Source organism: Ranitomeya variabilis, chromosome 8 (assembly GCF_051348905.1).
Source record: "Ranitomeya variabilis isolate aRanVar5 chromosome 8, aRanVar5.hap1, whole genome shotgun sequence".
NCBI lineage: Eukaryota > Metazoa > Chordata > Amphibia > Anura > Dendrobatidae > Ranitomeya > Ranitomeya variabilis.
Genome location: NC_135239.1, coordinates 145848834 through 145866097, shown reverse-complemented (window position 1 = coordinate 145866097; position 17264 = coordinate 145848834). Strand labels below are relative to the sequence as shown.

Sequence of the window (17264 nt, the reverse complement as noted above, 5' to 3'; positions counted from 1 at the left end):
CCCTATGAGGAGGTAGAGAATTGAGTTTGGGCTCCTCAAATACATCCTGGTAGTCTGACAAAAACGTAGGGACTTCAGAAGGAGTGGACGAAGCAATTGACACCACAGGAGCGTCACCATGAATTCCCTGACAACCCCAACTTGACACAGACATAGCTTTCCAATCCAGGACTGGATTATGAGTCTGCAACCATGGTAGACCCAATACGACAACATCATGCAAATTATGCAATACAAGAAAGCGAATCACCTCCTGATGAACAGGAGTCATGCACATGGTCACTTGTGTCCAGTACTGAGGTCTATTCGTAGCCAATGGTGTAGAATCAATTCCCCTTAGTGGAATAGGGAATTTTAAAGGCTCCAAATCAAAACCACAGCGCCTGGCAAATGACCAATCCATCAGACTCAGGGCAGCACCTGAATCTACAAAGGCATTAACCGGGTAAGATGACAGGGAACAAATCAGGGTAACAGACAAAATGAACTTAGGCTGTAAAGTACCAATGGTGACAGATTTATCAACCTTTTTTTTGCGCTTAGAGCATGCTGAGATAACATGAGCTGAGTCACCACAGTAAAAGCACAACCCATTTTGCCATCTATAATTTTGCCGTTCACTTCTGGTCAGAATTCTGTCACATTGCATAGAGTCAGGTGTCTGTTCAGAAGACACCGCCAAATGGTGCACAGGTTTGCGCTCCCGCAACCGCCGATCAATCTGAATGGCCAGAGTCATTGACTCATTCAGACCTGCAGGCGTAGGGAACCCCACCATGACATTCTTAATGGCTTCAGAAAGACCTTCTCTGAAATTTGCAGCCAGGGCACACTCATTCCACTGAGTAAGCACCGACCATTTCTGAAATTTCTGGCAGTACACCTCTGCTTCATCTTGCCCCTGCGAGAGGGCCAATAACGCTTTTTCGGCCTGGTTCTCAAGATTAGGTTCCTCATAGAGCAATCCAAGGGCCAGAAATAAACGCATCCACACTGAGCAATGCAGGATCCCCTGGCGCCAATGCGAAGGCCCAATCTTGAGGGTCACCACGCAAAAAGAAAATAATAATCCTAACTTGCTGAACGGCATCACCAGAGGAACGAAATTTCAAAGAAAGAAACAACTTACAATTGTTCTTAAAATTCAGGAACCTAGATCTATCTCCAGAAAACAACTCCGGAATAGGTATCCTAGGCTCAGACATAGGACTGTGAACAACAAAATCCTGAATACTTTGAACTCTAGCAGCAAGATGATCCAGACTGGAAGCCAAGCTCTGGACATCCATGTCAGCAGCTGAACTCGGAGCCACACCAAGATTTAAGAGGAGGAGAGAAGCTAGCACAGCAGCTAGACACACGGCAACAACAAGAGAAAAAAAAAAATTCTCAAGGCTTCTTTTCTCCTGCTTCAGCCATGCAATTAACACTTTGCGGGCCGGCTGTACTGTTATGATCCCTAGTGGCTGAGGATCACAAATAGATCAGCAAGTGATTAAACTAAGGACGAGCTCTAGGGAGATGGTAACTGGACTGATCGCAAATCTGAACCTATCCAAAACAACTAGAGGTAGCCGGTGAACGTGCCTAAAAAAAATTCCTAGACGTCTCGAGCCAGCCTGAGGAACTAGCTACCCCTAAAGAGAAAGAAAGACCTCGCTTGCCTCCAGAGAAATAATCCCCAAAGATACAGAAGCCCCCAACAAATATTAACGGTGAAGTAAGAAGAAGGCACATACACAGGGATGAAATCAGATTCAGCAAAAGAGGCCCACTAGTACTAGAAAGCAGAAAATAGAGCAGGGGTCTATGCGATCAATAAAAAACCCTTACAAAATATCCATCCTGAGATTTCAAGAACCCACACACCAACTAACGGTGTGTGGGGAGAAACTCAGCCCACTAGAGCAACCAGCAAGCGAGGGAATTACATTTTAGCAAGCTGGAACAGGAAACATGATAAACACTGCTGATCAAAAAATGAGCAAACAAAACTTAGCTTATCCTGGATGGACTGGGAGCAAGGTAGTAAGAAGGAATCTGAGTAGCACTGAGTACATCGACAGCCGGCAACAAGTGGAAGTAAAACAGAGCTATATAGGAACCTCCCAGAGGATAACGAACCAGCTGATAGCCAGAGACCAGCAGGATAACAGGCAAAGCCACCAGGGGGAGCCCAAAGCAAAAGTCACACCATACCACCAGTGACCACAAGAGGGAGCCTGAATACAGAGTTCACAACAGGTATCTGTCTGTGTTTCTCATCACTGATCTTGAGGTCTCTAGATGCAATGGTTGGCCAGGAAAACTTATTGCAGCATATACAAGACACATCATGCTTGTTTCTCTTGAAAATCAGAAAATTTCCATCAGCGTCCACTGCTCAGAACTGAAAGCAACCAATGGGGTCCGGCTGGTTGTTAGGGTTGGCGGATTGCACTAAATAAATTTAATAGAGAAGTGCAATCGCAACCCGGGGTCCACCGTGCAGAGATGTTAAACTGCAGCTAGTGTGAACGATGATGGCACACACGGCGAGCAATTGCTTGCACATACTGAGTAAAACACCACTCAGTGAACAGCACATGAAAAGAACACACAAGCAGAAACAAAACAGATGCTCTACTGTAGAGTTGTGTCACTTGCACACAGTAATGGAATAGATGCTCTGTAATAGAGCTGTGTCACTTGCACACAGTAACGGAATACATGCTCTGCATTAGAGCTGTGTCACTTGCACACAGTAACGGAATAGATGCTCTGCATTAGAGCTGTGTCACTCCTGCCTTATCTGTTTCATCATACCTGTCAGAGACAAAATGCCGCAGGTACGTGACCAGAGTCTGATTGGTCCTGTCCACCAGCTCATTCGTCTTGGGATGATACGCAGAAGAGAGATCGAGCTCAATACTGAGTAACCGACAAAGCTCTCTCCAGAACCAAGTAGTGAAATGGGGACCCCAGTCACTGATAATTTTGTCAGGCATCCCAGGAAGGCAGAAATTATGCTTCATGAAAAGTACTGCCAAGGCCCGTGCCGCCGGTATGCACAGAAGGGGGACCAGATGTACCATCTTGGAAAAATGACGGTAACTACCCAAATGACTGTGTTGTTACGGGACTTGGGCAGGTCCACAATAAAGTCCATCCCAACCATCTCCCAGGGCCTATCTGCCACCGGCAAGGGATGAAGCAACCCGCGGGTCTCAGCTGAGAAGGCCGATTCCTGGCACAAGACACACAAGCTTGAACATAGTCCCTCACATCATACGCCATCCGTGGCCACCCATAAGACCTTCCCAAAAGCTCAGTGGTCCTCTTGATGCTGAAATGCCCACCTAGCTTAGAAGTGTGAGCCCAAGAGACAACCTCTGGCCACAGGTTAGCTGGTACATAAGATTTGCCCGAAGGCTTCTGCTTGAGCGAGACTGGAGCCACTGTTTGAAGACTCTCCGAAGGGACAATTAGCCGTGGCTCATCTCCCTCTTTGGATGAGACTAGGAATGGGATAGGGCGTCCACACGTAAATTCTTCTCACCAGAGAGAAAATGAATAGTGAAATTAAATCAAGAGAAGAATAAGGACCACCTGGCCTGGTGAAAATTCAGCCACTGGACCGTCTGCAGATAGAGAAGATGTTTGTGGTCCGTAAACACTTGGAAGGGATGCCGAGCTCCTTCTAGGTGATATCTCCATTTTGAGAAGGCCAACTTCATGGCCAGTAACTCCCTGTCCCCGATGGAATAATTCCTCTCCGCCGATAAGAAGGTCTTAGAGAAAAAGAAACAAGGATGTTTCCGACTGTGAGCATTCTTCTGATATAGGACAGCTCCAACACCGACGAAAGAGGCATCCACCTCCAGGATGAAGGGCTTATCCACATCAGGCCGATGTAGCACAGGAGCCCTGGCGAAGTGGGACTTCAAGGAAGCAAAGGGCTTAGAGACCTCTTCAGTCCATTGCTTAGGGTTAGTTCCCTTATTGGTGAGGGTTACCAAGGGAGCTGCCAGAGTAGAAAAGTGGGGATGAACTGGTGGTAGTAGTTAATAAACCCTATAAAGCGCTGCACCGCATTAAGAGAATGTAGCTCCTGACAATTCAACACCGATTCCACTTTGGCAGGATCCATAGCCAAATCTTTGGCTGAAATGTTGTACCCAAGGAATGGAAGGGACTCCTGCTCAAACACACACTTCTCTAGTTTGGCGTAGAGAGATTTGACGCACAAGAGTTCAAAGACTCTGGCCACATCTCTACGGTGAGTATCCAGATAGGGAGAAAAAAGAGGTATGTCTTCCAGGTAGACGAATACGGACATGGATAACATCTCCCAAAAAATGTCATTGGCAAAATCCTTGAAGACGGCGGGAGTGTTACAAAGACCGAACGGCATTATCAAGTACTAATAATGACCATCCTGAGTATTAAACGCAGTCTTCCATTCATCTTCTTCTCGAATACATATTAAGTTATTGGCACCATGCACATCCAATTTAGAAAATATCCTAGCACCCTGCAATCTGTAAAATAGATCAGAAATAATTGGCAAAGGGTATTTGTTCTTAACGGTGATGGCATTCAAACCCCTGTAATCAATGCAAGGACGAAGTTCCCCGTTCTTCTTTTGGACAAAGAAGAACCCAGCTCCAGCAGGAGATACAGACTTTGTAGTAAACCCCCTTGCCAGATTTTCCTTGACATAGTCCAACATAGGCTCAGTCTCTGGAATGGACAAAGAGTAGACAAGCTCGCGAGGAGGCTCTGCCCCCAGAATGAGGTCTATAGGGCAATCATAAGGGTAATGAGGAGGAAGAGCAGGAATCCACTGTCATTCCGAAAAAGGTTGTTTTTTTGGCTCCTACAGCAATCCGTACTTCTCCTAGGGGCACCATGTGACCACGTGAGTCACATAACCTGAACGTCAGGAAGGTCCTATCAGCTCCAGCAAAGCATCACGCAAAGATCTTTATACTCCTGGCTGAGTGAGCGTCTGTCACCGGCTGGGGCAGCGCTCTCAGGACTCACTGTCAGGACTCTGAACATTTTTTATTACCTTTTTGTGCATTACTGCCCTTTTCCAAGATGGCGTCTTTGGTCTCATGTGCACTGTGTCTTCCTGCTATAAAACTCCACCCCAGCCTTCAGTCTGTGCTAGAGTATTTTGCCTTGCATCCAGCTCCTGAACTCTGGTGACTCCCTGGCTATATACCTGCTCCTGTGAACCTGGGGGTTATCCTGTTACTCTGCTCTGAGTTCCTGCTGCATACACCAGTTCCAGTAATCCTCCTTCATCTGCTGCTCGTGTTTACTTCCATCTGCATTTGCTGGACATGTAAGCTGTTGCTGCTTTGCAAGAACCTGAGACTGTTACCCAGACCTCACTGGTTGAGCTAAGATATTGTTTGAACTGCCTTATAAGCATATCTATCTGTGTTTTGGACTAAGCAAGGACTTATTCGTGTCAAGTATCCTCAAGAATAAATGTGCTTCATAGACTTTCTGCGTGATTGCATTTTCCTCTGAAGTTTCCTATAGACTGCTGAGCTGCATGTGATATTTGCACCAAGTGTTGTGGACTTGAGTTTCTCTCTGCATCTGTTTGAATCACCGTGTGATAATATAGACTTTACCACTTATAAAACTGTGTCCTGTAGTTGTCTTGTTCCACGCAAAGAGTCTCCTGAGTTATCCCCTATAACTATTACAGGATACTCTACCCTAAAAAAAAAAAGGAGACTGCTGGAACGATGACTGCAGAAAGCAGAATAGAGCAGGTTTTTTTCCATAATTAGATCACTGCAGAAAGATGTAGAAGGTCTGCAAAAGAAGTTTGGAAGCTTTGAACACAATCAACAAGTGTTTGGACAGACTTTGCAGGACTTAAGCACCCGCATGGCAGCCCAGGAAAACAAACTTGCTGGCATAGAGTCCCAGTATGGACGGGATTTTCAGGACATAAGCACGCAAATAGCTGCACAAGCGACTTTTCCCTCTGGGCAACTGCCACCAGCTAGCCCACCTAAGTTGCCCCCATTCAGATTTAATGGTGATCGTGACAAATTTCGTGGCTTTGTGAATCAATGTATGCTATATTTTGATGTGCACGCTGACCGTTTTCCTAATGATAGATCCAAAGTATTGTGTGTAATAATGCTGCTGACCACACGAGCGCTCGCCTGGGCTAATCCGATGATTGAGTCTCATGACCCATGGAGATTATCTTTCCAACAAGGAGCAACTCAGCGTTAACAGAAGCTGTCCCTGAGTCCACGGCTACGGAACCACATGGACAGGTATTTTCTTTACCTCCAGCATATAAAGAGTTCTCTGACATCTGTGACAAGAAGAATGCAGATCAGCTTCCTCCACACAGGAATTATGACTGTCCCATTGAGTTGCTTTCTGGGGCAGCTATTCCTTTTGGTAACGTATACCCTTTGGCGGCACCTGAGCTTCAAGCCTTAAAGGAGTATATTGATGAAAATCTGGCCAAAGGCTTCATACATCCTTCTTCCTCACCAGCAGGGGCACCTATCTTTTTTGTAAAGAAGGATGGGACCCTGAGACCCTGTGTTGACTATCGGGAACTCAATAAGGTAACCGTACGAAACCGTTACCCTTTGCCTCTGATTCCCGAATTACTGGAAAGAGTCCGCCATGCTAAGGTGTTCTCTAAACTGGATCTTCGTGGGGCTTATAATTTGGTGCGTATTCGTCCAGGGATGAGTGGAAGACAGCATTCAGATGCCGGTATGGACACTTTGAATCTCTTGTGATGCCCTTTGGGCTTTGTAACGCCCCTGCAACGTTTCAACACCTTGCTAATGACATTTTCAGAGATTTGTTGGACCAGTTTGTAGTGATCTATTTGGACGATATACTAATCTTTTCTGACTCTCTACAGGAACATGAAGAACATGTCAAAACGGTTTTAAGACATCTGAAAGAGAACCATATATTAAGCCGGAGAAATGCGAGTTCCATCGTTCCGAGATACAGTTCTTAGGTTATATCATCTCTCCCCAGGGGCTAAACATGGAATCTGGTAAGATTCAGGCTATCCTTGACTGGCCGGTACCCAAGAACGTTAAGGAAGTCCAATGTTTTATTGGTTTTGCAAATTTCTACAGACGCTTCATTCAAAATTTTTCTGATACTGTCCGTCCCATTACTTCCTTGACAAAGAAGGAAAAGCCCTTTAAGTGGTCATCACAGGCTCAAGAAGCTTTTGATCAGCTTAAGATCTGTTTCACATCAGCACCTCTGTTGATACACCCAGATCCAACACTTTCTTTCATTGTGGAGGTGGATGCTTCTGATAATGCTTTGGGGGCTATTCTCTCCCAAAGAACTGGAGAGAAGGGTCTGCTACATCCTTGTGCTTTCTTTTCCCATAGACTAACCTCAGCAGAGAAGAATTACGACGTGGGAGACAAGGAATTGCTGGCTATTATTGCGGCTTTCAAAGAATGGAGGCATCATCTGCAAGGAGCTGCACAACAGGTCATAGTGCTAACTGAACATCGCAATTTCGAGTTCCTTAGATCCGCTAGGTGTCTTTCTCCTCGTCAGGCTCGTTGGAACTTATTTTTAAATCAATTTAACTTTGTTATCTCGTACCGTCCAGGTTCTCGTAATGGGAAGGCTGATGCTTTATCCCGAATCCATGCTGTGGATTCCGTACCTGGAGCCCCGTCCAAGATCATTCTATCTGATGCCAATTTCATCGGAGTTATCCACAATCAGGACTTGTGGAAGGAGTGCAGGGAGGCCTATGACGGTGATGTATTTCTGGCCAACCCACCTGTGGATATTAATCTTGTCTTTAAGGGTGGCATGTGGTTCAGAGATCGATGTATCTATGTCCCTGAGGTCATCCGTCTGCAGATCCTCAAGTTGGTACATGACTCCAAGTTGGTTGGTCACAGGGGAGTACAGAAGACACAAGAGTTCCTGAGCCGATTCTTCTGGTGGCCAACTGGCCTGAAGGATACCAAGGACTATGTTCTCTCTTGCGAGGTATGTGGTCATTACAAGACTCCTCATGTGGCACCTACGGGTCTTCTACAACCATTACCTGTTCCGTCCCACCCTTGGGGGTCTATATCAATGGACTTTATTGTGGAGCTGCCTACATCGGGGGCATGAATACAATCATGGTGGTAGTTGATCGCCTGACTAAAGCTGCTCATTTTGTTCCATGCACCGGCCTCCCCTCAGCTAAAGATATGGTGAACTTGGTTATACAGAATGTCTTTCGGTTGCATGAGGTTCCGGATGAGATCATCTCTGACTGTGGAGTGCAGTTCACTTCAAGATTCTGGAAGGGGTTTTGCTCTGCACTCAATATTAATGTCTGTCTCTCTTCCACTTATCATCCCCAGACAAATGGTCAGACTGAAAGTACCAGCCAGACGCTGGAACAATATCTAAGACACTATGTCAGCCATCTCCAGGATGATTGGTTGGAGTTGCTGTCGTTAGCCGAATTTTCATATAACAATTCTCAGAGCGCCTCCACTAAATTTACACCTTTCTTTGCCAATCTGGGTTATCATACCTAGGTCTCCAATTATTTCTCCAGTTCTGGCAGTGGAGGAAAGGCTGACTGCGATGAGGCAAAATCTGGAGGTTCTGAAGAAATCCTTGACCACAGCTCAAGAACGTTATAAGAGATCGGCTGATAGACTCCGTAAACCTGCACCCATGTTCAAGGTAGGAGATTCCGTGTGGTTAGCAACTAAGAATCTGAAGTTAAACGTTCCTTCACAAAAACTTGGACAGAAATTCATTGGCCCTTTCAAGATCAACGGTATTGTGAGCTCTGTGGCCTCTGGCTGAAGCTGCCTAGGACTATGAAGGTACACCCAGTTTTTCATGTATCTTTACTAAAGCCTGTATCTCCTAATACCTTCCAGGGATGTGTTGTGCCACCTCCGCAGCCTGTGGTGATTGATGGGCAGGAACAATTTGTGGTGGAAGAAATTGTTGATTCCAGGATTCGCAGGAATCAGCTCCAATATCTGATAAGATGGCAGGGATATCCCCCTGAGGAAGACTCTTGGGAACCTGCGGAAAACATCAATGCCAAACAGAAGATTTCTCGTTTTCTTCAGAGATTCCCTGAGAAACCAGGTCCAGGATCGTCCTGAGGCCGCTTCTAAGGAGGGAGTAATGTCAGGACTCTGAACATTTTTTATTACCTTTTTGTGCATTACTGCCCTATTCCAAGATGGCGTCTTTGGTCTCATGTACACTGTGTCTTCCTGCTATAAAACTCCACCCCAGCCTTCAGTCTGTGCTAGAGTATTCTGCCTTGCATCCAGCTCCTGACCTCTGGTGACTCCCTGGCTATATACCTGCTCTTGTGAACCTGTTGGGTTATCCTGCTACTCTGCTCTGAGTTCCTGCTGCATACACCAGTTCCAGTAATCCTCCTTCATCTGCTGCTCGTGTTTACTTCCATTTGCATTTGCTGGACATGTAAGCTGTTGCTGCTTTGCAAGAACCTGAGACTGTTACCCAGACCTCCCTGGTTGAGCTAAGATATTGTTTGAACTGCCTTATAAGCATATCTATCTGTGTTTTGGACTAAGCAAGGACTTATTCGTGTCAAGTATCCTCAAGAATAATTGTGCTTCATAGACTTTCTGCGTGATTACATTTTCCTCTGACGTTTCCTATAGACTGCTGAGCTGCATTTGATATTTGCACCAAGTGTTGTGGACTTGAGTTTCTCTCAGCACCTGTTTGAATCACCGTGTGATAATATAGACTTTACCACTTATAAAACTGTGTCCTGTAGTTGTCTTGTTCCATGCAAAGAGTCTCCTGAGTTATCCCCTATAATTATTACACTCACGTGCAAGCCAACAAATAAGGACTAAAAGCAAGTATACTTTCTTCACTGCCACCGTCAAGTTTTCTTTGACACCTTTGGATCAATCCATGCCCGTACCAATGATACAGGTACCAGACAATTATTCTAGAAGTCCTGCAACCAGCAGTGCCCGCTCTATGTGGTTACTTCACAACCTAAGGGGCCATTAATTGTTTTAATATATCTTGTTTAATCTCATCACTAAGTTCACTTAGTATTACCGTCTGGTAGCATTTTAGTGATGAGCGAATTTACTCGAGATTTCTCGAGCATGCGTGGGGGTCCTCCGAGTATTTTTTAGTGCTCGGAGTTTTAGTTTTTCTTGCTGCAGCTGGATGATTTACATCTGTTTGCCAGCATAAGTACATGTGGGGATTCCCTAGCAACCAGTCAATGATTTGATATTTCTATTTTTATTTCTATGGGAGGTGGAGCCGCATATTCATCACTGTAATGAGCGGTACCACGTGACCGCTCACACAGGACAGGCTGCCGGCGCTGAGAGGAGGCATCGCGGGAGCTGTGGGAGTATTTCTCTGCAAGCAGGCGGACGCACAGGGGGTGGGAGGCGGGAGGTGACCCCAAACTTTATTTTGAACGCTGCTGGGGAAAGGGAATTAATGTCGGCTTCAGCACCAAAAGCAGGGGACAGCGCTTAACTGTAGTGCTGTCTCCTGCAAGGTCCGTGTGGTCCTCAGTCAGCACACGGGCGGCACACGGCTGCCGCACGTGTGCCACACTGATGTGCCACGTGAGCACACGGACACACGGACACGGATAACTCCGGTACCGGAATTATCTGGACTTGTGAGACTGGCCTTAATGGAACATAGAATTTTCTGGTTTTGCTAAAAGCTGCAAGTTCTAATCCACAGTTCAGGACAATTACCTCTCTCAGCTGGTAGGCTCACCAACCAGGGGAGGTAATCTGCTGGATCTGGTTCTGTCAAATAGACCAGATACAATTTCAGATCTGCAGGCCAGGGAACATTTGGGAAGCAGTGACCATAATATGGTAAGTTTCAATGTTGTATTCAATAAATCATTTCAAAGGGGAAATGCAAAACCTGGAACTTTAGGAAAGCTAATTTAAACAAATTAAGGAAAGTGCTTAATCGTGGAGACTGGGACCATGTCATGGTAACTGAGGATTCCAAACATCAATGGGGCATGTGTAAAGAAATACTACTAGAATCCTGTAGAAAGCTTATACGCTCTAGTAATAAAATGTCCAGGAATCAAAAGAAATCATTATGGATAAATAAGGCAGTGCAAACTTTAATAAAACAAAAACAAAGGACAATCAAAACTTTGAAGGCCGAAAATACAGAAATAGCATTTCAGGAGTATAAAGATCTCAATAAGAAATGTAAAAAGAAATCAAGCTAGTAATGATAGATACTGAAAATCAAATCGCCAGCGACATTAAAATATATATCAAAAGTGTTTAACCCCTTCATGAACCGGGGTATTTTCGTTTTGTTCGTTTTCGTTTTTCGCTCCCCTCCTTCCCAGGGCCATAACTTTTTTATTTTTTTGTCAATATTGCAGTGTGAGAGTTTATTTTTTGTGGGACAAGCTGTACTTTTGCACAACATCATTGATTTTAGCATGTCATGTACTAGAAAACGGGAAAAAATTTCCAAGTGCAGTGAAATTGCAAAAAAGTGCAATCCCACACTGTTTTTTTGTTTGGCTTTTTTGCTAGGTTCACTAAATGCTAAAATTGACCTGTCATTATGATTCTCCAGGTCATTACAAGGTCATAGACACCAAACATGTCTAGTTTATTTCTTTTTTAAGTGGTGAAAAAAAATTCCAAACTTTGCTAAAAAAAAAAAAAAATTGCGTAATTTTCCGATACCCGTAGCGTCTCCATTTTTCGTGATGTGGGGTCGGGTGAGGGCTTACATTTGCGCGCCAAGCGGATGTCTTATTAATACCATTTTTGTGCAGATACGTTCTTTTGATCGCCCTTTATTGCATTTTAATGCAATGTCGCGGCGACAAAAAATGTAATTCTGGAGTTTCACATTTTTTTCTCGCTACGCCATTTAGCGATCAGGTTAATCCTTTTTTTTATTGATAGATCGGGCGATTCTGTACCCGGCGATACCAAATATGTGTATATTTGATTTTTTTATTGTTTTATTTTGAATGGGGCAAAAGGGGGGTGATTTAAACTTTTATAATTTTTATTTTTTTTTTTTACTTTTGCCATGCTTCAATAGCCTCCATGGGAGGCTAGAAGCTGGCACAACTCGATCGCCTCTGCTACATAGGAGCGAAGCTCAGATCGCTCCTATGTAGCAGAATTGTTGCATTGCTATGAGTGCCGACCACAGGGTGGCGCTCACAGCAATCCGGCATCAACAACCATAGAGGTCTTCAATAGACCTCTGGTTGTAATGCTGATGCATCGCTGACCCCCGATCACGTGACGGGGTCAGCGATGAGCGCATTTCCAGCCGGATGGCCGGAAGCGCTAGTTACATGCCGCTGTCAGCACTTGACAGCGGAATTTAACTAGTTAATAGCGGTGGGTAAATCACGATTCCACCCGCCGCTATTGCTGGCACATGTCAGCTGTTCAAAACAGTTGACATGTCCCAGCTTTGATGTGGGCTCACCGCTAGAGCCCGCATCAAAGCAGGGGATCTGACCTCGGACGTGGATCTGATGATCTGGACCTGTGGAAGCGTGTTATACGCGAAATGGCCGTAGTCCCGTTCTTTTGCCTGCATGTCCGCATTCGTCCTGCCGTTATACATCTTGTCCATGGAAAGTATTCATAAATAAAGGACTAAGGTTTTTATGACACGATAAACGGAGTGCTGCAGCTTTTTTCTTCATTCTTGGATTACTACATGTGTGTTTCTTCAAGCAAGCACCTTCATCACTGTGATCTCACCCAGTAAGGTGTCGCTGACTCAGAGTACACCTACTCCACCAGTAAGTAGACTGTTTCTTAGTGCCATTCTACTTTTCTCTTTTGCTATACCCTTATACTGCATATTTATCTGTAAACACTATCCCCACCACCAAACATGGTGTTGGCAGCATCATGCTACAAACATTTGACTCTAGGGGGTTGAATGAAAATGCACATCACAATTTTCAGATTTCTTTAAAAAAAACAGAAAACCATGTATCATTTCCTTTTCGTTTCACAAATACTTCCTATTTTGTGGGTATAATATGAAAAAATGTGAGAAAGTTCATGGGGTATGAATAATTTTTCAAGTTACTTTATTTCCACTGCTGAAGCCACTCCAGCACTACAGAAAAGCATATAGAAATGTTAGCAACATTATCTGTTTGCCAATGGTCTTTTAAGTTATTTTTCAAATAAGAAGGGTTGTCTATGAAAAGACAAACGTATTAATACTGTCATATGCCAAATGTGTTCTTTATGTCAGTAATGTGTCAGTCAGGTCTCTATGGTACAAAAACTGTTACTGGTGGAGTTTACCAGATAAACCAACACATTTTTGTCTCATTAAACATAACATTGTTCAATGCAGTAAACTCTCATGATAATAATTATTTATTCCAAGATAATGATTGTAATTTTAAAGTAGATTAACTTATATGTGACACCTTTGTAGTCCAATATTTTTTACACAATTTCCTGTATTTTGGGCAGAAAATCATTCTTGTAGTTGGGTTTCATTAAAAATATTACTGTATTTGGCTTTTGCATGACCTGAACATTTGCACTGCTCGTGTGGTCCCAAGTTACAATGGACCAGTAAATACATTACCCAGAGGCAATTGTTACTTAAAAGACCAATTATGCACTGTACTTTAAATAAAACATACAAATATCCTCTTTGCATGCAATGTCAGATATGTAATTATTCTGTTTCTTACCGGTTCGGTTATGTTAGAATCATTGGATATTCCACTAAAATTTGATTGATCCAAGGTTAACACCAATACTTTTGTCATATGGGGCAGAGAGGAGCTGTTCTCAAAATATTGGGAGCTGTTTAAAAAAAATGACAGTAAAGACATTGCTTCATTACAGTTAGTTATCACACATCGCATCTAAGAATGATGTGCTTTATAATGCAAAAACAAATGCAGGACAGTAATGTATAGTGTACTATTAATATTAATTATTTGTATCAAGCCATACCCTTCTATCAAAATTGGAATAACTGTCCTCTTCCTCTAAAACAATCCCAAATGCCCAAATTGATGCAAATCAGGAAAGGACTCAAGTATTTGTGGTCTGTTTCTCGTGGCTGGGACTCTAACAGATCACAACATAGGTCAATCATTATTCCCCACTGTGGTATTAAATAGAGAAACATTGTCATGTGTGACTGCTACCTCTACATTTAGGGCCAAGTAAGGCCTCTTTCACACATCCGTCTTTTTGAAGATGTTGCAATGCGTCGTTCTGTGTAATAAACGCATTCTGCAAAGTTGCCCGCAGGATGCGTTTTTTGCACATAGCAACATTACCGACATAGCAATTACGACACATCGCGACGTATGGACACACGTTCCATACGTCGTGCACTGGGTGCGTCGGTAATTGGCGGACCGTCATCACAAAAAAAGTTCACTGTAATGTTTTTTTGTGCGACGGGTCCGCCATTTTCGACCCTGCATGCGTGGCTGAAACTCCGCCCCCTCCTCCATGGACTGCAGAATGGGCAGCGGATGCGTCCATCCGCTGCCCACGTCGTGAAGAGAATTCACAACGTCCGTCGGTACGTCGGCCCGACGCATTGCGATGGGCCCGTACCGACGGATGTGTGAAAAAGGCCTTACTCAAGATTGAGATTTTGACTCCACCAGAAATGTTACTCCAGTCAGGAACTGGAGTACATTTCTGGTGTAATTTACATGACTAAAATTGCGTAAGTTATTGTTTTCTAGGTGGGCCTCGCTATGCCCCACCCCCCAAGCTTTTCCCACTCTTACGCTGTCAGCCACATGCAAAAAAAAACCATAAAAAATAGTACTAATTAAAAAATCCCTTATCTCTGATCCATATGGCGGATTTAAAAAAAAAAGAAATAAAGGACCCCCAAAAAAGTAGAAATAAAATAAGTGTAAAAAATGGCTACTTTTTAACTAGTGATGGGTTCTCTTTACGCTTAAGAATTAATAAATATCCTGCCAAAAAAAGGTTTAATTTTTGTTTAGTTTACTATAAAACATTCCATATTGAGTGTCATTATAACGAGCCCGCAAAATAATAATAAGATATAAAAAGTTTTTATTTCTTTGGATGCAACAATGCAAACAAAAAAACAAAAAGAACATAGCTTAGTCCCCATGGTCTAAAATAGGTATGGTTTTAAGGGGTTAATACCTACTTGAAAATATCAATCAGAATGATGACCATTTCATCTGGAATATTTACTGTGTTTGTTAAATTCTGGACGTCATCAGGAGAGCCACACATCAATAGAACTATAATGGGAAAAACAGTTTTAAAATTGTATTATTTGTTTTATAAGTTTCTTTTATTTCGGTTTGAACTAAATGTATATTTTACTTTAGTTATATAAAGTTAAAAACTATTTTTAGCCTTGCCATCTAAGTAAATTAACTCCCCTCCAGAAAACATATTTTGCCAGAGCTACATATAGGAAGCAACCTTGCTAATACATAAATTGCCAACGAGCTATGGTATTTTAATATCGACAAGTGACTGCAGCATCCGATCACTAGCTCCAACAGAGACATCTATTAGGTCACCACTGCAGCAAGACCTCCAGGGACATAGCAGGTAGGACTGAACAGAATTGGTTTGAAGAATTTATAATAGGAGCTCTGTAAGGGAAAATTGCCTGAAACCTCTGTTGCTCACTGCTAGAAAAAGCAAAAGAGGAAACGGAGGCTGCAGTGGAACAGGATTAGGTGAGTATAAGCTTTTTTTTAATAATATTTTTCTTATGTTATTTGGACTGGGATACTGTATGTGGGCTGTGAGGCTATCATAATGTATGGGAGGCTGTGGAGGCCATCACAATACGTGGGGGCCATCATACTATATGAGGAACTGTGGGGGACATTATACTGTATGGGAGGCTGTGGTGGACATTATACTGTGTATAGAGGATTGTGTGGGACATCATATTCTATAGAGGGACATTATGTTATGTATAGGGGAGCTGTGACAGAATCATACTGTATGGGTGGTTGTGAGGGCCATCATACTGCATGGGGGGCTGTGAGGGACATTATACTATCTATAGGGGATGGTGGAGAACATAATACTCTATGGGTCTGTAAGGGACATTATACTATATTTAGATGAGTGGTGGACATCATTAGACCATATGGGAGGTTGTGGGGAACATCATACTATGTATAGGGGGCTGTGTGACCATCAAACTGTATGGGGACTGTGGGGGGCATTATACTGTATATAGGAGGCTGTGTTGGACATAATATTGTACATAGGGGTTGTGATGACATCATAATTTGTATAGAGGGCTATGGAAGACCTCATACTGTCTATCGGGGGCTATAGTGGACACCACACTGTGTGAGGGGCTCTGCTGACCATACTGTATAGGGGGCTCTAGTAACCGTTATACTGTGTTTTGGGCAATGTGAATAGGAGGCTGTTGTGATTCGGTTATTTGGCTCCCCCAGTGGTCGCTTGTGGTACTGGTGTCTTGTGAGCTTTTCACCTGTTTCTATCAGGATGTGGGAGTTTCCTATTTAGCCTTGTTCCTCAGTCATTCCAATGCCGGCCATCAATGTAACCAGAGTCTTTCTGTTGCATGTACCTGCTCCCAGTCTGCTGACCAGCTAAGTTGGACATTTCTGTCCGTAGTCTATTTTTGTATGTTTTGTCCAGTTTGCAGTTATGTGATTCTCTGCAGCTGGAAGCTCTTGTGGGCTGAAATTGCCACTCCGGTGCCATGAGTTGGCACATGAGTTTAAGGTAATTTCAGGATGGTTTTTGATAGGGTTTTGTAGCTGACTGTGAAGTCCACTATTGTATCCTTCTGCTATCTAGTTAGTGGGCCTCGCTGTGCTAAATCTGTTTTCATACTACGTTTGTCTTTTCACCTTAACTCACCGTTATTATATGTGGGGGGCTACTATCTCCTGTGGGGAATTTTCCTCTGGAGGCAAGCCAGGACTGTGTTTCATCTATTAGGGGTAGTTAGTCCTCCGGCTGGTGCGAGACGTCTAGCGAAAACGTAGGCACGTTCCCTGGCTACTATTAGTTGTGTGTATAGGTTTAGCATCGCGGTCAGCTCTAGTTTCCATCACCTGAGAGCTTGTCCGTTTTTCTATGTTTCTGATGTTCCCCTGCCATTGGGAACCATAACAGTATGGCCGGACTACATGTTTAATCTATGGGCTGAAGCAGGAGAGAAAAAGGAACTGTGTGGAATTTTTT

The 17264-nt window shown here is 43.6% G+C and overlaps 1 protein-coding gene across 3 annotated transcripts in view; it reads right to left on the bottom strand.

Moving 5' to 3' along the window:
- GUCY2C (guanylate cyclase 2C) overlaps window positions 1–17264 on the bottom strand; it is a 1047636-nt gene that overhangs the window by 834848 nt on the left and 195524 nt on the right. For all 3 annotated transcript variants that reach the window (XM_077277787.1, XM_077277788.1, XM_077277789.1), the window contains exons 6-7: window positions 15217–15313; window positions 13754–13868 (exon numbers count right to left, since the gene is read on the bottom strand). In XM_077277787.1, coding sequence (XP_077133902.1) covers window positions 13754–13868; window positions 15217–15313 — 212 coding nt within the window. The remainder of the gene's footprint in view (window positions 1–13753; window positions 13869–15216; window positions 15314–17264) is intronic.